Below are 22543 nucleotides of genomic sequence, written 5' to 3'. Positions count from 1 at the left end.
ATCTTTGTGCACATGTTAAGTACGATAGTGCTGTAATTCACAGATACTCCTCCCCATTCTGGCACTACGCTTGGTTGACAGACTTGGATTTCAGTTCTGGGATGAATTTATCTTGCAGTTGTATTGGTGTTTGGTGAGAGGGGGGAAGAAAGCCTCCGACTGCTGGCCCAGTGCTCCTGGAGGCTTCCCACACTGGGATCCCATTTAACCTTCACAGTGATCTTCTCAGATGATGAGGGAAAAGAGATGATGGTGGACGGCACGTAATCATGGGCATCACCATCACCAATGAAAAACAAAACTTGTAGGTTCCCCAGAGCTTATTTGAGGTCTCATAGCCGGAAAGTTGTGACTTTCCTATTTGAGTGCAAGTGTTCATCAGATCCTTTGACTGATCTGTTAGAGTCAGTGCTTTGACTCTAACACCGGCTGTTGTCACAGTCCCTGCTGTTATAACAGTCCCGACTGTTGTCACTGTTCCTGTTGTACTGCTTCTGAACACGTCCCCACACTAAGCAGGTGATCCAACCTCCTCCTCATTTCACACTCTCTTTCCTCTCAGACTCTGTGCTCCCAGCAAGCAGTCTAGATATTTGCCATCCTATCTCTGAGCTTTCCTGTCCTAAAGGGCACATGGATTTGAGAAAAGTTTTGATAGATGAAATAAGAATTTGATAGTGGTATCAGAAATTGCAGGAATGTGGTCGACTGATTCAGAAATTTTTGCCTTGACTCTGGGAAGACTTTTGATAAGGATGACTTGACCGTCTGTGTAAAGAGAACTATAAAAGCAGAAAAGGGGCTATTGGGATACTGATGGAGTGCTCCTGTCAGAAGGAACCGAACCAGGCAGCAACAGTGGGAATGGAAGAGAGCAGAGAGAAGTCAAAGAAAGGAGAGAGAAGCAACTCTGCTGTGTTAGTCTGTTTTCCATTGCTACAACACAATACCTGAGGCCAGATATTTTATAAAGCAAATAAATTCATTTTGGACACTGAAAATCCCAGGTGGGGTGGTCTCCTCTGCTCTCTGCTGAGGGTCCCTTTGGACCCTGTGACTGTGTTTTGGCATGACAGCAGATGTCATGGCAGAAGCATGTGCAGGTAGTGAGAAAAGAAGTCAGTGAAAGGGTACAGGTCAGTCTTGCTCTCTATACAACCATCTCCAGTGTTGAAGTCACCAGGAGACCTCATCTCCTCTCACTGGTGCCACATTGGAGGCCATGTTTCCAACATGTGAACTTTGAAGGATTTCCTTCAAAACATATGTAAACTGCAGCAGATACCCCCAAAGACCACCTGGATTCCTTCTCCATTGCTGAATCCCCATATGCCAGTGGGATGTTGTATATAGTTTCGTTTCTCATTCCTGTTTCTCTCCTGGATTTCCTGCCTGCCTCTAAGCTACCTTTCCATAGACCAGAGCAGCTTCTTTATTAACCAATCATAGCAACACATATTCACAGCATACAGAAAGACATCCCATAGCAACACTTGGTAATAGGCATTGTGCTGGGCAGTTATCACACAATGTATCTTTAAGTCCTCACACTTATTTTTGCTGTATGACGGAGAATAGGTGGAGAAACTGAGGTCGGAAATTCTATCACTTAGCCAAGGTCACAGAAATGTGATTGATCAACCTGTGATCCCAGCCCTGATCTGTCAGGACCCAAACTCAGCATCTTTTGGGCTGCAGACTCTGATCATTTCTAAAATAGTTCTGCAAACATTTTAACCAAGACTAAAATGAAACAAAGCCCACATACCCATGATTTTATATTTTACTATCATTTATAATGAAGTAAAGTTTAGAAAATGATTAACTGCTATCCAAATGTAGCTACTTACATCTGTCACATTATCCACATTTTAAGTGTTCAGTAGCCACAGGTGGCAAGGGGCTGCCATGCTGAATGGTGAAACTATAGAGCCCTTCTGTCATTGTACAAAGTTTTATTGCAGAGTGCTTGGGCTAGAGCTGTCTTACACAAGACCAATATCTCTTTATTTAGAGTTCACTCAAGCTCTAAATAATCTCTCTTTAGGATTTTATCTGGCTCTAGATATATCTGTGTGTACCTGCATTGTCCAACACAGTAGCCATTAGTCACCAGTGTCTACTGAGCCCTGGAAATATGACTAGACTGACTGAAAATACTTCAGAAATGTAAGGCACACACTAGGTTTCAAAACTTTTCTATCAATAAAGAATGTAACAGACAACATTAATAATTTTACACTGAGCATACATTGAAATATTTCTTTGGATATGTTTGGTTAAAAATGTACTATTGAAATTAATAGCTTGTGTTCTTTTATAAAAATCTTATTTAATGTTGCCTCAAGAACATTTTTAATTATATCCATGGCTTGCATAGTATTTCCTCTGGACAGTCTTGGACAGTCTACCATAGATCCCTTCACTCTCCTTTGTGACTCCAAAGTGAAATCCTTTCCTGTCTTTCTCTAGATCTTTGCTGCCTAATAGGTACCCATATGCCACATATGGGTATTTCTTTGTGCATGTGAGTAAATATGTTCCTGTGTGTCTGTTAATGCATGAGTGTGTGGGTGTGTGTGTGTGTGCATGTAGGAGGCTAGAGGTAGACACTGGATATCTTACTCTAACATTTCCACCATATTCTTTAAGACAAGATTTCTCATTGAACCTGGAGGTTGCTTATTTGGCCAGACCAGCTGGCCAGCATGCTCCAGCCATCTCTGCCTCCCCAGCCCTGGGATTCCATATGTATGGCACCTTGCCTACCTGGCTTTTTTACATGGATTCATGGGGGATCAAACTTAGAACCCCATGCTTGTTTGGCAAGCACTTTACTGAGTGAGCCATCATCTCCTGAGGCCCCACATGAGGGTGCTTCCAGTGAAACTAAACAAAATTTAAAATTCAATTCCTCTGTCACATTAGCCACAGTTTTGTTGCTCTGTAGCCACGTGTAGTTAATGGCTACTACAAGTCACAGAGGGAAAACATTGCCATTGTCACAGAAAGTTCTACCAGGCAGTACCAACATAGATTATACATAGAGATGGCAAGAGGCACCAAGATGAAATGTGAAAGATACGGCAGGTTTCCATGGCACCTAAGCCTGTAGCACATAATCCGCTGTCTCCTGGGTACCTGTCCCTGCTTAGCTTTGTTAGACCTGTTTGTGTACAACTTATCTCTTCATCCCTCTTCCTGAAAGGGCTTTGGTGTGTTTATCTCTGCTGCAGCACACCTTCCTGCCCCCTCTCCTATGTGTATGTGTAGCTAACATGGCGCTTTGTATGAGACAGGTACACAGGAAGCAGTTGTTAGCCCACTGAAGTAGCGCTGTTGATCTAGTGACTGAAACTACAGGGAGATCTGGGAGTCGGGAGTAGACTTTATGGGGTCTAGAGGGAGGGAGTGTGCCAGGATCCTATGGAGAAAGGAAGAAGAGTTGCAGAAAGACAGAAGAGAGGAAATCAGAGAGACAGATAACTGTCAACCCGAAATCTTGTCAGTGTGACCCAAACCCTTGAACCCACCCCACAAGCTCCCTGAAGACAGTGATGAGAATTCTCAAAGGACAATTCACAGGCTCGGCTAGCAGCTACATAAGGAGTGCAAAAGAAACCCCAAATATTATTACATGATACATAAACATGCAAGACCTATAAACGGGAAATATGAAAATTAAAGGTCTGATGAGGAGGGAGAATGAAAAATGGCCTCTCCCTGGGCCAGCTGGTTTGAGTTACATTTTATGGGCAGCGTGTGAATTCTAGCGCCCTTGTTGAATTTGCGGCTGACTTGCACATTAGTTTTAAGGCTCCCTCTTGAATAGGAACATCATAACGCTTTTTAATTGGTGCTGATAAAAAACGTAGCATTACTTGTAGGTTCCTGAGAGAAGTGAGTTGTGAAATTGGGTTTTCATTAAACCTAATGACGGAAAATTAAGCATAGTGCATCTGGCGAAATGGGGTGCGATAAAAGGCATCACTTCTGCATTATCGAAGGTTAATAAGGGAATAGGTGAGGTAAGATACATTGGAAAAGGGAGTCCAACTAGTTGAATTAATAAACCTTGAAAATCCCTTGGTTCCAAGTCCTCATGGCATCATTAGCGCTGGCATCGGCATTATCACAAATGTTACAGCAATACAAGTTGTTAAATTTCAAATGCATTCATTTTCCACTCCACTGTTGGTTTTGCTGACACTAAGTTTACAGTCTGTCTAGCAATGTGTTTAGGGGGAAATATCCATATTGATAGCCTTTTCAGTTTGGAAATGTTTGGCGTCTCACAAAAATTTGCCAGGTGCCAACTCCTAGGAAGCCTGCCTCTGCCAGGCAGCTGGTTTTCCATGCAGCTTGCACCCTGAGTCCTTTAGAAAAGTTGGGGGCAGGGTGTAACTGGAGAATTCCTGTGTCCACCTGGCTCCTGTAGCTGCTCAGGCTCAATTAAACACACAGAGATGTATATTACTTATAAACTGTATGGCCGTGGCAGGCTTCTTGCTATCTGTTCTTATATCTTAAATTAACCCATTTCTATTCATCTATAAGTTGCCATGTGGCTCATAGCTTACCGGTATCTTAACATCTGCTTCTCATTGTGGTGGCTGGCAGCATCTCTCTGCCTCAGCCTTCCACTTCCCAGAATTCTCCTCTCTCTTTGTCCTGCCTATACTTCCTGCTTGGTTACTGGCCAATCAGCATTTTATTTATCAATCAATCATAGCAACATACATTCACAGCATATAAGACATCCCACACTAGCATGGCATATCTCTGTGGTGGTGTCCACATGATTGTGTTTAAGTAGGAATAAGGGTTCTAGGGTTTGATTTGATGTCACCTCCATCTCCAATCCCTTCACACCATTGCAGGAGTGATATTTACTGGAAGGATGCTTCCAATGCATGATAGCTGGGACACCTATGGGAAAGAGTGTGAGTCTTTAAAAAAAAAAACAGCATTCTTCTGCAGAACCCTCAATGGCTTCACACTGGTTTTAAGAGTCCTTGCATTCTCAGACTTTCTGGATCTGCCTGCCATCATCTGCCACAGCACTGTCCCATAGTTTTTATTTATGCCTGCCTCTCTGCTCTTAAACATGTCTGTATCTCTCAGGCTCTGATCTTTTTGCTTCAGATGGCTCTTATATTTTCCCTTCTAGACCATCAAGCTTTGAGTGTGGACTCTATTTCTTTCTACATTGCCACTGTCTAAGAAATCCTTGGCACTGAGTTGGCTTTCATAAGTCAAACTCATGATTACAAGGGTATGACGTAGTAGGGACACAACCCCAATATGTGCCAGGAATTACATTTAATCAATGCTGGTAAAGATGTATCAACCTATTACCAAACCATGGGAGAAGAAGTAGGAAGTATTATTCTCAGTGCAGCCAGGAAGATTTTTAAACATCTCATTTCAGCCCTTCTTTACCGTGTATGAACTTGTATTGTCGATATCTGTCTGTTGGGTGATTGGGCTAATTCCCAAAGGCCAGCTCTTGTCTACTCATTGCATTGAAGCAGGAAATGCTGAAGCTATAGGAGACACACAGATACTCCAGCTCCTGATGAGGAATGGTCCAATCAGTGTCTCAAGCTCAGGCTAATCAAATCCATAGCGTAGTCTCCCCTGGGAATGATAACAGACAGAAGGATGGAAAGTGAAGAATGTGACCCTGACTCATTCATGACACAGATGAGCACATGAGGGTAACCAAAACTCTGATTTTCTCAGAACGAATAGGTTTCCCTGGATATTATATTTTAAATACTAAAACCAAAGAGAAGTTAGGTAAGTGTGATCAGTTGGTTATCCTGCAGGCCAGACATGTCTCTCCAGTATCCTGTCTTGTGAGGAACTAATTTTGATGTTGTCGTATAGGAGTGGATTGTGCTTTCCCAGAGAGCCTGTCTGATGGGTTATTGTGACAGGGAGGACAAACAAGCTGAAGGGGCCATGGCTTTTAAAAAGAGAAGCTGCAGAAAAATCTGGAATATATACTAAGCCTCTCAGGGAATGCACATGGAACAGGCTTCCTGGATGTTTGCATGGGAGCCTCAGTATCTGAGAACATCTGGATATGCACATCAACTGCCACATCTGTCAAGTCTTATCCCTTGTATGGTACAAACAAAATGGCCCCAGGGCAGAGACTGTCAGAGTATTTGAGAGGATGTGAACACGCCAAGCCTAGATGATGCTGGGAAAGAGAAACTGTTTCCAAAGTGACCAAACAATGCAAGGTATTGAAAGCAACTCAATATGTAGAGATATTTTTATGAGTGGAAGCTATAACTTTTTTTAAGATAGAGAGGGTCTCATGTGGTCAAGTCTGGCTTCAGACTTACTGTTCAGTTGAGGGTGACTGAATTTCTGATCTTCCTGTTTCCCCATTTGGATATCTAGGATGACAAGCCCGTGCAAACCAAGTATTATGTGCTGCTGGGGACCAAATTCGGGGCTGTGAGCACGCTAGATAAACACTACCAACTGAGGCATATCCCCACTGCCATATCAAGGGGTGTGGCAGAGGATGTCCATGAGAGTCGTGGCTGGTGAGATAAAGGAGGACATTTAGAGAAATCTGCAAGTTGGGATCAGGGACATTTCTCAGTGGTAGTAAGGGGGAGAATAGAGGACAGGAAGGAAGTGGCCTCTGTTACAGAGCCCATTGCTGCAGAGAGTAGCTGGAGGGTTGGAGTCCCTGCTGCCTACTGGGAGTCAAAGACCAGCTAAACTTCCTCCTGGTGTGCAACCCAAAGGAAACCAACTAGGAGAGAAATCAGATTGCAGACATGCCGGCCCAGAAGCAGTCGCGTAGATCTTCTGGCCAGGCACCTGAGACTCTCATCTGCAGACAAGCAACGAGCCTACACCTTCTATTCCATTAGGCCCGCAGTTTCCCAAACAAGAAGGTTCTTCCAAGACTTAGTCAGCCTGGCTTCTTACTACTTCTGGGATTGGCTGGTATTGACCAAGGCACTCAACAAGCCTAGAGAAAGGGCTGAGGACAGGCAAGGGATAGTCACTAAACTGTCACTTTGTCTTCACACAATCAATGAGCCCTTGAAATTGAAATGAACCGAGGATCATCCATGTGCACTGGTTTGTTATTTCACCATTTAAATCTGTGCACATGGCCAAGCCAGGGAAGCACTGTCCTTTGTCTTTCTATAATTTTCTGGCCAGTAGAGTGCAGTTCAGTCCCTCTGCCCTCCTCAGGCCACACTGGGGGTGGGGATGGGGTGCAAAGAACAAAACCCCCCAAGTGAGATTTGTTCTGCTTCTTTTTCTTTAAAGCAGATGGCAGTCGTGGGGAGCTGTCCCAGCCCACCCTCACCATTCAGACTCACCCCTACCGGACCTGTGACCCTGTAGAGATGAGCTACCCCCGGGACCAGTTCCAGCCGGCCATCCGAGTGGCAGACCTGCTTCAGCACATCACCCAGATGAAGCGAGGCCAGGGCTACGGGTTCAAGGAGGAATACGAGGTAAGAGACTAGCCTGTGAGGATTCCCCCAATAGCTCACGGGTACATTTGGAGTGCTAAAGCCTTGCCTCTGACCATGAGCAACAATGCCTGGGAACATGGTAGAAATGCTCCACCAGACCCACTTAATCAAAACTTACATTTTAACTAGAACCTAGAGATTAAATTTAAGAAATACCATGCTCCAAATCCCTACATTTTACAGTCAGACCATTCTTCACTCTGTATGCAGAATGGCTCCAGCCCTCTTCCCACAGGCTGTAGAAGAGCCAGCCCATCTCCCCACATCTGGCATGCCTGCTTTTTCCTGCTCGCCTCTTGCCCAGTGTTCATGCTTCTGTGCTGTTCTCACCATGCTCCATCAAGTCACCAAGAGGAACTGCTGTGCCCTCTCTCTACCTCCTCCTCCCTCCTGCAGTGGTCATCCCTGTCCACCCACAACCCCCTCACTCCCAAAGCACCTCTAGTACAAAAGATATGAATACATGCTGTAGTTATTTCAGGAGCGCAGGGAGTGTCAGACAACCACAGCCAATCCGGCAAGTGCCTGAATCTAACATTATTAGCCTGTAGATTCCTGACCATGAAGCATGCTAGCAAGGCTCTTAGGGTTCTAGTTTCTCACAGTTCTCTATCTTCTCCTCTGTCCTGAGTCTCCTTTAGTGTCTTCAAGCACCACCCTCAGCAGCCAAGGAATGACTCCTGCATTTTCTTTGCTTTATAATACAAAACAATTTCTCCTCCTGCTGTCTTTGTCAAACTCCTTTCTGTTTTGAATCCCGCCTACCAGATCCTACCTTTTTTTTATAGAATTTATTTATATTTTATGTATGAGTGTTCTGCACACCAGAAGAGGACATCATATCCTCTTATAGATGGTTGTGAGCCATCATGTGGTTGCTGGGAATTGAACTCAGGTCCTCTGGAAGAGCAGCCAGTGCTCTTAATCACTGAGCCATCTCTCCAGCCCCAGATCCTACCTTTTACAAATGAAAATTACAAAAGGAAAATCCATTAAGCTATTTTCCTAGACCAAAGAGCATCTCCTCCCTCCCTGGAAAAAGAAGTGGTAGTTCTCTTAGGGACAGTGGTTGCAGCCATCTTCCTCTGTCTCCCTTCCCTCCTCTCCCCCTTTCTTCTTGTCCAACATCTCTTCAGCATCTTCTGTATAGCATGTGTTAAATGATACCCACTGGGTATCACCCCCTCCTTCCCTGCCTTCCTTCTTCCCCTCCCTCTTTCTCTCCTCCTTTCAGTTACATGCAGCAATGACCCAGATATGTTCTGTTTAGTTCATCTTTGTGGAGTGAAGGCTCCTTGTCTCACACCAGCCCGGACTAAGTTTATCCCTCAGACTATACCCCTAGAACACGCTTACATGGTAGTATTTCTGAAGTCATGGGAGGACAGGAAATTATGCTAAACTTGGGATCAAGATAGCTGGGTTCCAATGCAGTAAGCTGTGTGATCTTGGCATATAATTTTGCTATCTCAGTTTTTAAATTCTTCATTAGTCGAAGAGTGTGCCTAAGTGGCTCCTAGGACATATATGCTCCTAAAATTTTATGGGAATATAAAACAGTGGAGAGGGGTGTGTTTGCCATACTTTGAGAACAAAAATATTCATGCCAATGGATGCAATTACCAGCTCAGGAAAACCAGCAGTTAATTTCAAATATAATCTAAGTCAAATACCATTTCTCTGTGTGTACTCAGTCTATTACAAGAGCCTCTTAGATTAAAAAAAAATAAAACCATTGTTCTTTGAAAAAATATTAAGACACAGATTGATAAAGGAAAATGGATTTGTTTACACTTTGCCCAAACCAAGGACAGAAAGACTCTTGTTTGAAGCCTTTTCTGCAGCATTGTTGTGCAGCATTGTTGCCCTTTTATAGGAAAGACCTAACAGAAGCCAGGAGATATGTGTGTGTGTCCATTTAAGTTGCCAGGATTGTGTGGCACATCTTTCCAAGAGGCAAACTTCTCCTCTGGTTGGCACAAAAGCTGATTCAGACTTTCCCTTTCTCCAGCCTGGGGTTCATTGGGGCCCATCATTTCAGGATTTTCATAGCAAACAGGAAGGTACAAATTTTTCTTTCGAATATTTCCTCTCCTGCCAGGATAGTTACAAGACTACCAGTTTTGGAAGACTATTGGAACAAGAGTTACAGGTAATGCTCTCATCATCTCTAGGTCTTCTTTCCTAAAAGGATGAATGGTCCCAAGCCTTGTATGTGTGCTGATGCACATGGATACAGATCACTTTGTTGAGCAAACACCTCAGCACAAGGTGTGTTATTTGTAAAGGCATGCCCAGTATTATTGTGGTTTGATGAGCCCCTAGTCATTATAATTTGTCTTGAAGTTTCAAATAGCATCAATAGAGGTATATAGTTTATCAGAAAGGTATGCAAATGGTCAAAGCATAAAATAACGGTTCTGTGAACTTTCAATCCAAAATTCAAGAACAGAAATACTGACACAATTGACCATTTTGGTACATTTCTCTCTAGCATATTTCTTCTAAAGCATCCGTTCCTATATGATCAGCATTTGTTCTTTGGTTTGGTTTTGTTTAATTCTTCTTTATACCTGTCAGCATCTCCCAAACATTTTAGCATGGAAATAAACTTAATTTATGACAAAGAATCAATGTTATTCCATCATTTGGGCCTCACCCAGAAATCTCACTAGTAAGGCCACCCTTATCCTCATTGGTTCAAATTGTATTAATTAGTGAGCTAGCATGCCTTGCTTCTAGTTAATAGCATTGTATGATTAACCCGGAGTTAATTAGAAAGCATTGTTAATTGAAATATGCTACTTTGTAGGATGTGGTTGTCCAGTTTCTTAGAAACATTGCTGTGTTTTTCTTTTATCATAAAGGCTCCTATGATTTCCAGAATCTTCATCTTGAACATGAATTACAGATCTGCTTGAAGACTCAGAGTAGACATAAAACCGAGCCTCCAGTTCTGTTGTCATATAGGCTGCTGTGTGATGTCCTTGCCTGTCACCTCCCTATTCTGCTCTGCTTTTATTTTTTCATGCCAGTGTGTAGATTTGACAAGCTGACATCTAAGGGACCCTGAGCTTTAGCAAGCTGTGCCTTCTAAAATCCAACTTAACTACACAATCACTCCCAGATTTTCTCAGTAAATATTTCCTGAGTTTTCATTATTACTAAGGACTAGCCTAGGCATTTGGGATACAATAGTGAGTGAAACAAATTCATGCCCTCATGAATCTCGTATTCTAGCAGGGAAATGGAAGCTAAGCATAGGCTGAAAATAAATAAATAACTGCTGTGTTACAAACTACTTCAACTAAGAGCAACAGAAAACAATTGATTTATTGCAGTAATTGGTTCTGTGGGTTAGAGATGTAAACAGTGAACAAGAGGTACAGTTGATCTCTTTTTTGAAGTGCAAGGCTCCATGGCTAGGGGCTGAAATCATCTACAGTGTCTTTATTCTGATGTCTAATAAGTGGCACAGACATCATCTGAGGTGTCAGTGGAGGTTTTCCATTGGAATTCCTCTAAAGAGCCTCCTGAGTGGTCTGAGATTCCTGGCAGAATGGTAACTTTCAACTGGGCTTATGTTTGTTTGGTTTTGTTTGCTATTTTCTTTGTTCTTTTTGCAACAAGGTTTCTCTGTGTAGCCCTGGCTGTCCTAGGACTCACTCTGTAGACCAGGCTGGCCTTGAACTCAGAGATCCACTTAGCTCTGCCTCCTGAGTGCTGGGATTAAAGGCATGCATCATCACTTCCCAGTGTGGACTTTTTATAGTGTGGACTTTTTATATGGTGGCTCAGAGCTCCAAAGGTGAGCCTCCTACCAAACAAGGTAAAAATTGCAGAATGTTGATGACCTAGACTTTGATGTCACATTGCATTGGATATGAGCAAAGAAAAGGCCTCTCTCCTTCCAGTGCAGAGAGGAACTAGACTCCACTTCTTCATAGGAGGGCCACTTTCCAGATTCTAGAAGAGGACATAAGATACTAATCTTAGGGTGATATGGTCTGCTAGAAAAAGAGAAAGTAGATAGAACAAGGAAGGGAGATAGTCTAATCCAGAGCTGTGACATGCAAGCGGGTCCAGTATTGATTAGGATAAAAGGATTGTCCTTAATATTTAGAGGGAGGGATTTCCATAGCAAGTCATGTGCAAACTAAAAAGAAAGCTGGTCAGTATACAGTGAATACGTGCTAAGCATGAAATAATCAGATTGGAAAAATAAGGAGGGACCTGGTGCTTTTGTACATGACAAACTGGTATAAGGAGTTTGGATTTTACTCTGAATAAACTATAAACTTACTGTAGAGCTGTGAGAACTATGGGTGCTAATGGTCTGATTTTATGTTTAAAGACTCATTTTAGCTACTGTGTTGAGAATGGGACACAGAGAGGCCAGGTAAGGCAGTGATGTGGTAACCCAGATGGGACAATAGTGACTCTGGCTTGGGCCAGCAGAGGAGTCTATAAGAAATGGTTGGGTTCGGAATATGTCATAATGAGAGAGCTAACAACATTTCTTAATACATGGTATATAAGTAAAGGAAAGGAATCCAGGATGACTCTGAAGTTCTTACCTGAACCGCTAGAAAGATGGAGTTGCCACCAACAGTGATGAGAAGTTACACAGAGGTCAGATCTGGAGCAGCTGGAAATTCAATTGAACTGAGTTTGCAATGTCCGTAAGAACAGTTGGCTATATGAATTTAACCTTGAGAAAAAAGCTTGGGCTACAGAGAAAACATTGGTAATAGTAAAGTCACAGTACCAGATGAAGTCAATAGGCATGTCAACAGAGACAAGGACCTTGGACTGAGCCTTTTGAAAGTCCCACTTTAGGAAGATATAGAGTATTTTCCATAGGCTATGCATTGGATGAGGCTATAAGGACTGCAGAGATGTGGTAACCATGACCCCATCTGGAGAACTGAGTTTATGATTAAAGACAGGCATATATAGGCTTACAATTTTAATTGTAGGACAAAATGCTACAATAAAGGAATACCCAGAATTACTGTGACCCATAGGGATAGGGCATATTAAGCCTAGCCTGAGGGTAGCTGTATTAGTGGTTTTCAGGAAAACACTAGCCTAAACCAATTGTAAAGAAATAAGAAGAGTAAGTACAAACAGAGAAGAAAGTTCTGGACAGAGAACTGTAAGTAGATTGAGTTAGAGGAACCACAAGTAGCTTGATGTACTAAATATGAGAGTGCCTGAAGGGAGTTGGGGCTGGAGTTATTATCAGGGACCTGCATGTCCAGGAAGAGGGCAGTATTTGGCACACTAAGGAATTTGGATTTTATTCTGGGGTCATGGGGGCCATAGACGGGACAGAAAATTTGAAGTAGATTCGCACTTTAAATCTTGTAGTAGAGAAGAGATACTGGAGGCAAGTAAGCAGCCAGGGCACTAACTCTTGGAAACTATGGACCTGCACTGCCCAAGCATGGAGACTGGGCCTAGAGCCCAGATGAGTCTCCCACACTCTGTATGTAAAGCTGTAAAGTCATCTTGTTCCCTTTGACATGGAACTTGAGTCCCTCAATATACATCCTCTAAGTTTCACTACTTGAAGTAATACATGGCTTATTCTGTACTGAGAGTTAAATGCTTGTACTCACATCCTACCGTTTTCTCAAGTATGTAGGTGATCTTCAGCAAGTCATTCCTTGGTTCTCACTTATATCCTCATGTACTGAGTATGAGTGGATTGGTCAGGCTAATCCAAGAGCCCTTTGTATATCTAATATTATGAGAGTCCAAATAAGAACCTTTTGGCCAGACTAATTAGGTTTCCTTACCACAGAAGTCTCTGGGGCACCCTCTCCCATGCCTATATCTCAGGATCTAATTGATTGACCATAGTTAAAAGAACTCAAGAAGGACTAAGGCAAATTAACTTCACTTGCCATCATATCTAGGTCTCAGCTGAGATTTTTAATCTTGGCTTCAGGTTAGAATTAACCTGGGGGAAAAAAAAATTAAAACAGCAGTGCATTGGCCATATTTCAGACCAATTAAAATAAAATGTGCTATGGTGGGATCAGAGATTTCAACAAGCTTTCTAGTTGATTAAAATATACTTTAAAAATTACTAGTCACTAGTCTTAGGAAACCCTTGGAGTTTCTGGTGTGGGCCATATCTGTGTCCACAGACCATCACTATGTCTGCTTTATTGTCTGACCCACAAATCTGCCTGAGATAGAATACAGTTACATTCAAACAAAGACCATGACATGGTCGTGAACTACAGAACCTTTTCTTCTTTCCTATTCTCCTAACCCTAGCCGAGATGATCCCACTTTTTTGTAGTAACAAACCAACAAAAGATGCCATAGCATGTCAGCAAATGTGAACAGATGTTAGCTAGAAAGCAGGTTAGCATGATGAACAGAAGAGTAGCAGGTTTGGGAAAGATGAGGGAAAACAGGAAGAGGTGACTTTGTGATACAGACAAAGAACACAAGTATGTTAATCCCCATCCAACCCAGACAGCTTGTCGTAGTAATGAATGGAATAAGCCCAGTAGGGTGACCAGAAGGTGTCTGGTTATCACAGCTCCATTAAGACTATTTAAGGCAACAAGGAACAGCTGTGAGGAATATGATGCAGTCTAATGAAGAGCAAACATTTGTTCATTTTCCAGCTCTGGCCGGATGCACCATGTGCACAGCTTTTGAGGGGAGAGGCCATCTTGCTTAGTCATCTGTGGGTGATGTCAGACAGGCAGCCTCCTAATGGCGCATAACCATGGCAATGGAAGCTTCCTGAGCAGGCACAAAGTACACTCCCCAGTTGGTAACAGATTAACAGAACATCCTGTTGCTAGAGGGACTCTGGTCCAGTTCCTTGATTTATAGATGAGAGGGGTTCTGGGGACAGGCATGAGAAATTAATGGCAGATGCTCAAATCATAAATGGGAAAACATGGTCATTCATCTACTCTGCAAAATCATAATGGCCCAAATGGAAGAGCCAGGCTCCCACCTGCTCATCTCACTCTCCTGGCAGGGTTAAAACAGGAAGAAAACGGGCCAGTTCCTGGAAGTGACCAAAAGGCATTGGACTCATGTGGTGTCAAACTTGGGAAAGAGCTCACATGGATGATACTATTAACTCGATCCTTTTGGCCTATTTTTATCAACAGTGTTCATAACACAGGTGACAGCATTTATTTGTTTATGGTTGCTACAGGAAACCTCCCAACTGAATGAATGATCCTCAGGATTCTGTAGAAAGGTTCTTGAACCAAGAATCAAGACCTAGATCTCACCCAGATCCCAAGATTCTGCATAGTCTTAGACAAGGTTTTCTCCTGGGTGAATCCTAGTTTCATCCTCTGTGAAATGCTTGACTGTGGAGTTTGAAGCTCTTTTAAAGTCTGATAGTATATGGCTTTTTCTAATCACTCATCTGGTCACAAACACCATCTAAGTACCAGTGGTGTCCCTTCTACTATTTCAGGCACTAGAGATAAATGAACAGAAGAAATGAAGACCATGTGTTAAGGAAGCTCAGTATCTCACCACAGAAGGGAATTCCATAGCGTAACACTAGATAAAATGTTTTAGATCAGTGGTTCTCAAACTTCCTAATGCTATGATCCTTTAATACGGTTCTATATGTTGTGGTGACCCCCAACAATAAAATTATTTTGTTGGTACTTCATAACTGTAATTTTGCTACTGTTATGAATCATAATGTAAATATCTGATATATAGAATATCTGATTTATGACCCCTGCAAAAGGGTCTTTCAATCCCCTCCCACAGGGCTTGTGACCCACAGGTTGAGAACTACTGCTTTAGAGGCACATGGGTGAAAGCATTGTAGGAAAAAAGCAGGCAGGTGTTACTGGCATTGTTATTTTTTATTTTGGCTTTGTTGCCTGTTACCAAGATAAATAAGAACTATCACAAAAGATATGACACTGAGCTGAGGCAAAGTAGAATATGGAGGAAACTATGTACACTCTGTGTGTGTGTGTGTGTGTGTGTGTGTGTGTGTGTGTGTGTGTGAGTGTCCGTGTGTCTGTGTATCTGTATGTGTCTTTGTCTGTGTGTCTGTGTATCTGTATGTGTCTTTGTCTGTGTGTATCTGTGTCTGTGTCTGTGCATCTGTGTGTATCTATGCTGTGCCTGTGGAGGACAATAAAGGGCATCAGATCCCTGGAACTGCAGTTATAGGTGGTTGAGCATTCCCTGACCTAAGTGCTGGTAACTTGGGTCCTTGTTCAAGTGCTCTTAACCACTAAACTATCATTATATCTCACCCCCACCACTACCACCACCAAAATCAACAAGGTCATGATCATGATCTACAATTTATCCCTTCTAACACTGAAGTTTAGGAAAGAGTTGTTAGCCCAGAAACAACCTCCTAGATGCTTGTGTGTAGTGTGTATAACTAAAACAATGGGCTTGAGGCTGGGGCTAGAGGCTGTCTCCCAGCTCAGAGCTGGAAGGGATCAGGAGATCCTAGTGCAAGCTTCTCCACTGAGCTTGAAAATAAGGACAAAGTCTTCTTCTTTTTTCTTCCCTAAAACATCTGGAAAATAACATACAAATATGAAATATTATTCGGAAGTGCTGGTTAAAAATTTAAGTGATTAACAATAATTTTATCCAAGATGCAAATCAAAACCAAAGTCAGCTATTAGCCCACCCTAGTTAGAATTGCTGTTATCAAAATGGCAGGAAATAGAGGGATAGAGAGATATCTTGGTGGTTAGGAACACTTACTGTTCTTGCAGAGCACCCAGGATCAATTCCCTAGAACCCACATAACAACCCAACAATCATCCATATCTTCAGTCCCAGGAATCTGATGCCTTCTTCTGACCTCTGAGGGTACCAGATACACATGTGATGTACATACAAGCAGGCAAAGCGTTCATGCACATAAATTTTTATTTTAAGGCAGGAATTAAATGCTAGTGGAGAATCAAGAGGTAGGGGAACTCACATATTGTTGGTGGGCATGTAATAAACACAACCGTTATGGAAAACAGTATGGAGGGTCTTTAAATGGCTACAAATAGAACTACCACATAATAGAACTATTCTACATTAAGTTATACATCAAAGGAATTTAAATGAGAATATAGAACAGACATCTTCACTCACAATAGCTAAGATATGGAATCAACCTAGGGGTCCATTGGCAGATGAATGATAAAGAAAATGTAGTATGCATACTCAATGAAATATTCATCCGTACAAATGAGACTGTCATTTTCAGCATTACAGATGAACAAGAGACCATTATGTTAAGTAAAATAAGTCAAGCATAGAAAGACAGATAGCACATAGTCTCACTTAAATGTGGAAACTAAAATACTGGTATTAAAGAAGCAGAGACTAGAACAGTGGTCACTAGAACCTGGGAAGAGTTTGGAGGAGGGAAAGGTAGAGAGAAGATGGTTTGTAGGTACTTGGGCACAGTTGGGAAGGAAGAACACCTTTAAAGTCTACAGTAGTGTGACTGTGTTGACAGCAGTTGATTGTATATTTCAGAATAGCTGCTGGAGGTTTTGAATATTCCCAACAAAAAGAAATGACATCTGTCTGAGGTGACAGAGATGCTAATTACCCAATCTGATCATTATGTATTGCATAGATGTACTGAGCTGTCAGAGGATACCTCATAGATATACACAATTAGTATGTGTCAATTAAACATAAGATTTCTAAAATGGCTCACCTCAAGAAAAAGACAATATGTCTTACAGAAAGAAGCCAACATAGAAAGCCCCTCACCTGTGTGGGTGGTCCCTCAGGATGAGTGGAGCATCAGCCTTTAACTTTGAGGCTGAGTCTCCCCCAGGGCATTTGCTATGTGCCTCTGCCTTGCTGCCTACAACAGCAGCTCTCCAGAGTTAATGTATGTCAGAGCAGCTAGTGTGTTAAGAAAGGACACTGAAGCATAGGGTCACTGATGCCGGATAGCTATTGTAAAAATCGAGGACATGGTATGGTTGAGGGGAAGGTTTTTATTGTAAATATGAGGGAGAGTAAATCCAGAGGAATTTGGAAGAATCCAAAGCCAGTAGAGAAAGTAGTATATTTGAACATGGATAGCAGACTGAACCAGGCCAGGAGAGAGAAGAAAGTGGGGAGCAGGGCAGGGGTTGGGGAGAAAGAGACAACCAAGGGAGAGGAGGCCAAGAGAGGAAGACAGAGAAAATAGAGAGCTCATAGCTGAAATGGCAGGTTTCTATTGGAATGAGAAGCTGGAGAAAAGGAAGCCCATGAACTGAAGAACTTTAGAGTAGGGGCCGGGGCAAGAAGAGCTAAGAAGAGCCAGGATGCCAGCATGGACTCTGCAACAAGTGTTTGTGATGCTGAGAAAGACTGGAGGCCAGCATGTGCTTTGGTCTGTTAATAGATATAACACATAGCCATTTGTCCAGAGTTCCCTTTGAACCTGATAGGCTATGGGGTGCTACATTTATCCTTAGGAAATCTGGATATCCACCAAGTTTGAGAGCCACTGACATAAAAATTGTCATCTGAAAAAAATGTGGTTTTTTTAAACTTTGGGATGTGTGTGTATGTGTGTGTGTGTCTGTGTCTGTATGTCTGTATGTGTGCACTCACACATGTATGCATGTCTGAGTACACACATTTTGTGTAGGTTTTTGTGCATGTACATGCAAGCATATGGAAACCAAAGATCAAGCTCTTGAGTGTCATTCCTTAGGATGTACTTCCACCTCCTTTCTTGAGACAAGGTTTCTCACTGGTCTGGAACTCACTGATTTCATTCATCAGATTGACCAGCAAGCCCCAGAGATCCATTGGTCTCTGTCAGCCCAGCACTGGGATTACAAGCTACCATGGCCAGCTTTTTTGTCACCTGGCTTCTGAGAGTTGAACTTGGGTCCTCATGCTTGCCCAGCAAGTTCTCTCCCAAATGAATGAGCTCTATCCCTAGCCTTTTTTCTTTTCTGTGACTTTGAGACTGGATCTCACTGTATAACCCAGGCTAGCCTCGAGCTCTTGAACTACCTTGCCTCAGCCTCCTAAGTGCAGGCTGTAATTGGGCCCTTTAAGGAATGTTTTATGACTCTACACACAGACACACACTCAACTATTCTGACTTGATCCAAGTTCCCATGGCAGACAAATACCTGTATCTTGCAGCAATCTGATTTTCTACTTTGCTTCACCAGCAGAATTCATAAATTACCATCTATTTAGTGACATGGTATGCAATAATATTTGCTCTCCTGATGCCATTTTGAGTAGATGTCATTAGTCATCTCCTCCTGCCTTCTTCATTCACATTTATAATCCCCAAGGCATATGCTTTTCCGCACAGAATAGGTAGCATTTGTTGAAAGCTTAGCCTCTGCCAAGGCCACCACTAACTCACACAGCACCTTAGAGAGAAACAGTAGAAGGTGTAACTGCCTCAAGATACTTAACTGTCACTTTCCAAAAGATGTTCATAATACAGATATATAGAAAACTATACTGTCTGGCATGTGCACAGTGCTTCTTTAGATCTATTGGTCTTGTATTGTCCCCAACCTGCACAGTTGTCCATGGTGGCCCTTATTATCTAGTAAGTTCCCCCACAGACTTCAGTAAATTGAGTATTAAATGTGTCCATGAATAGATTGGGACTGAACCTTAGACTCCCAACAGATGATGAAATTCTCTACTACCTGAATTCTATGTCTTGCCTGAAAAATAACTCATTCCTGCTTCCTAGGAAGGCCCCCATTTTAAAATTGAGAACCTATATCCCAAGAATCCCTTTGATTTGTGACAATCTGAGACAAGTGGTGCCAGGAGTTCCCCTCTTTATGCTTATGCCAATAACTTGGATGTTTTTTATGGGGCACACAGTAAATTCTTAGAGTAAACCATGAAGGACCTTTGTACGGAGGAGGATGAATAGTCTGTGAACACCTTACACCTCAGGCATTGGTCCAGATGCTGTGGGCTTTACCTCAGGTAATCACTAATTGTCACAAAGCTCTGTGGAACATGCCTCTTCATTTTCTATGTTAAATTATTTATATTTTAATTTTGAGCATGCCCATGCTGAGTTTTAAGAAATGCACAGAATGGTGTAGACACCAACATAATCTTAATAATCCCTAAGGGGGAAACAACAAAACAGTTCTTCCTGCTCCCACTGTGGTTCTACCCTTCCCCTCCTCTCACCTGAAGGGTGTGTCACGTTATTGGGTCTTGGATGGCAAAATGACTCCCAGTGAAAATATTCATGCACTACGGACAGCTTGCCTTTCTGCCTTCCCCCCATTCACATGCATAGTTGGTATGCTCCAAGTATTTCTTGACAAGAAAAGCTAATGACAGGCCCTACTAAAATGGCTCCTTCTTGGTGAGGACTCTACGAAAGTTTCCTGCCATGGAATACAGTGGGAACAGGAAGAAATCCTGGTGGGCTGAACTGATTATGGGGGAGGCAGGCTCTTGGCTGTGCCCTGAAGCATCATCCGGGAACTGGCTGATCAGCAATCCTGGGGCCTGGTTTTGCTGCACCTCAGGGCATTTCACATCCAATTATCTCCTGAGATACAGTCAAGCCAAGGGGAATGAAGGAAGGAATCACTGCTGACAGAGCTGCTAGGTTAGTGGGGCTGCAGGAAAGTGAAGTGGACTGGCACACCTCAGCACAGGATTGGAGATGAGTTCTTCTCAAAAACTATGCTCTGAGGTCTCACTATTTGGGGTTTAGATCCAAAGAAGAATTAAAAGCATTATAAAGGCCCCTCTTAGCTAGTAGGACCAATCCAACCAGTAGATGAAAAAGAACTAGCCAGGTAATCATTAGGGATGATTCTTGGTTCTAACAGGGAATTAAAGTATTAAGTAGGGAAACAGAGGCAGGTTACTCAGAATTGGGGACTAAGTCAGCACAACAGAGCCTAAGAAGGAATGATTTGTGATCATGTAGTCTGAACCTCCAACTAACCCTGTGACTTGGCAGGTGATTGACAGTCATAAGAAGAGTGTCTGAAGTAGGCACCAATAATCATTTCAGCATGAAATCCATCAGGCCTATCAACAAAGGTGAAGTGGGAGTGAATCAGGTGGCAAGTGCTCTCCGCTGTTTATCATGATGTGACAATGGCTATGCTTCCTCCTTGTAAAATAGTCCCAAAGCATTCTTATTGACTTTGAGTAAAACTCACATCCTATCTGTGACCTGTAGGACTTTCACTGAGTCACACCTATGTGCTGTGGAATATTCCTTTACACTGTGTGAATATATGTCAATGTGATTGGTTTAATAAATAAGCTGACTGGCCAATAGCTGAACAGAGTAAGATTAGCAGGAGAGCCAGAGTACGAGAAGGCTGGGAGGAAGAAGGACAGAGTCTGGAGCTGCCAGTCAGATACAGAGGGAACAAGAGATGAGTGTGCCATGCTAATAAAGGTACCACCACATGGCAGAGCAAAAATAAGGAATATGGATTAACTGAAAATGTAAGAGCTAGTTAGTAATAATCCTGAGCTATTGGCCAAGCATTTGTAATTAATATTAAGCCTCTGAGTGATTACTTGAGAGCAGCTGTGGGACAGGAAAACTCTGCCTACACTTATGTGCCACTGATCTACATATGTATATCTCTTGTTCTTTCTTCAAGTTCTAGAATACCATGAGCCCATTCCATCTCAGAGCCTCTGCACTTATTCTTCCCTTCACCTGGAACACTCCTCCTGCTCTTGCCATGGTTTATATTAGCTCATCATTTAGTTTGAGATCAAATATGTAGGCCAAAGACTAATAGTCACATACATAGTATTGAGAAAGTTGAGTTTATTGCATACCCCAGGTGCTGTGTAACTTCTCCTAGGGACACATGAACAAATCTATTCACTCCAGATAGGTAACTGACAACAGACCAAATAAATGGTTATGCCAAGTCTAGCTTAGTGAACCAGTAAGTTTATTGAGGTAGCTTATAGGAGTATGGGTGAAGGTTTACATACAGGACATGTATGACCCTAAGGAAGCTATATCATAACAAAAATCCCACATAGCATGGTAATGGCTCACAAAAGCTCCATCCCTGATTTTCCCCCATAGGATTTGTAGCCAGGCAGGTTGGTTGGAGAATCTCCTCTCTTCAGCAGCTGTTACTGCCCATATAACCTTGTGAATCTTCTAAGTTTCAGGAACTTCCTAAGACTTGTGAGATATTTACTCTTTAGGCCTTGTAAGTTTTACTTCCTGAGTCTTAAAGATCTTCCCTATAGCTTTAAATAGTTCAATTTGGAAGAAATTAGTATGCAACATAGAGAGGGGTGGCCTCTCAAGAAACAGATGTCAGAAAGGGCTCATAGAATGTGGGGATGTGTTCAGTGAAATTATAGACGGCTTAAGCAAGCTTCAGATTAGATGCTAGATGTAGTATTATTGGACAGCTTGATGAATCTTACTGAGAGAAAAATGTAGCTGGCAAAGAGGCAGTGGGCATTCCTGTCAGCTGGGATTGAGGGATGTTTAGCCACTTTCTTTGTGGTCATGAACAATGCTCATATTTTTGTCTCTGTTCAGATGTGACTGAAGAAAGGTCTTACAATTGTCCCTTCCCATCATGACTCTCACAAGGGCTCTCGTCTCAGACTGGTTTCAATGAAATGTTTATGCTCAGTAGGAGAGCCCTGGGGTTCAGCTATGAGTGTCAGGCCAGCTTGCCAGTACCAGGTCTTCTTTTCTCCTTCTCAAATGTCACCTTTTCAAACAAACCTGCCCAAACCTCTCTATCTAAATTGTGCTTTATCCCTAGCTGCTGTCTCCCTGTGTACCCTGCTTATTGCCTTCAAAGCACACAGTATAAACTGTAATCACTTGTTTGTTTGCATGTCATTTGCCTCTCCCCACAGTGAAAGTGGTTCATGAAATAGTATCTGTCACATCTGCAGCCATTGTTTCTACAACCAGGGACAGAATCTAGCGTCAGATGACTAGCGTGGAAGGAAGTGTAGGAAAGCGGAACACAGTTTCCTGTGTTGCTGAGCAGTTATTCTTC

At 42.5% G+C, this 22543-nt stretch overlaps 1 protein-coding gene across 1 annotated transcript in view; it reads left to right on the top strand.

Moving 5' to 3' along the window:
• Positions 1–22543, top strand: part of Ptprt (protein tyrosine phosphatase receptor type T) — an 805504-nt gene that overhangs the window by 710104 nt on the left and 72857 nt on the right. The window contains exon 16 of the mRNA XM_059258971.1: positions 7312–7502. Within this exon, the coding sequence (XP_059114954.1) occupies positions 7312–7502 (191 nt within the window). The remainder of the gene's footprint in view (positions 1–7311; positions 7503–22543) is intronic.

The sequence above is a fragment of the Peromyscus eremicus genome, chromosome 4 (assembly GCF_949786415.1).
Source record: "Peromyscus eremicus chromosome 4, PerEre_H2_v1, whole genome shotgun sequence".
NCBI classification, from domain to species: domain Eukaryota; kingdom Metazoa; phylum Chordata; class Mammalia; order Rodentia; family Cricetidae; genus Peromyscus; species Peromyscus eremicus.
The sequence above is the reverse complement of the archived record's forward strand: the minus strand, read 5'-3'. Positions and strand labels throughout refer to the sequence as shown.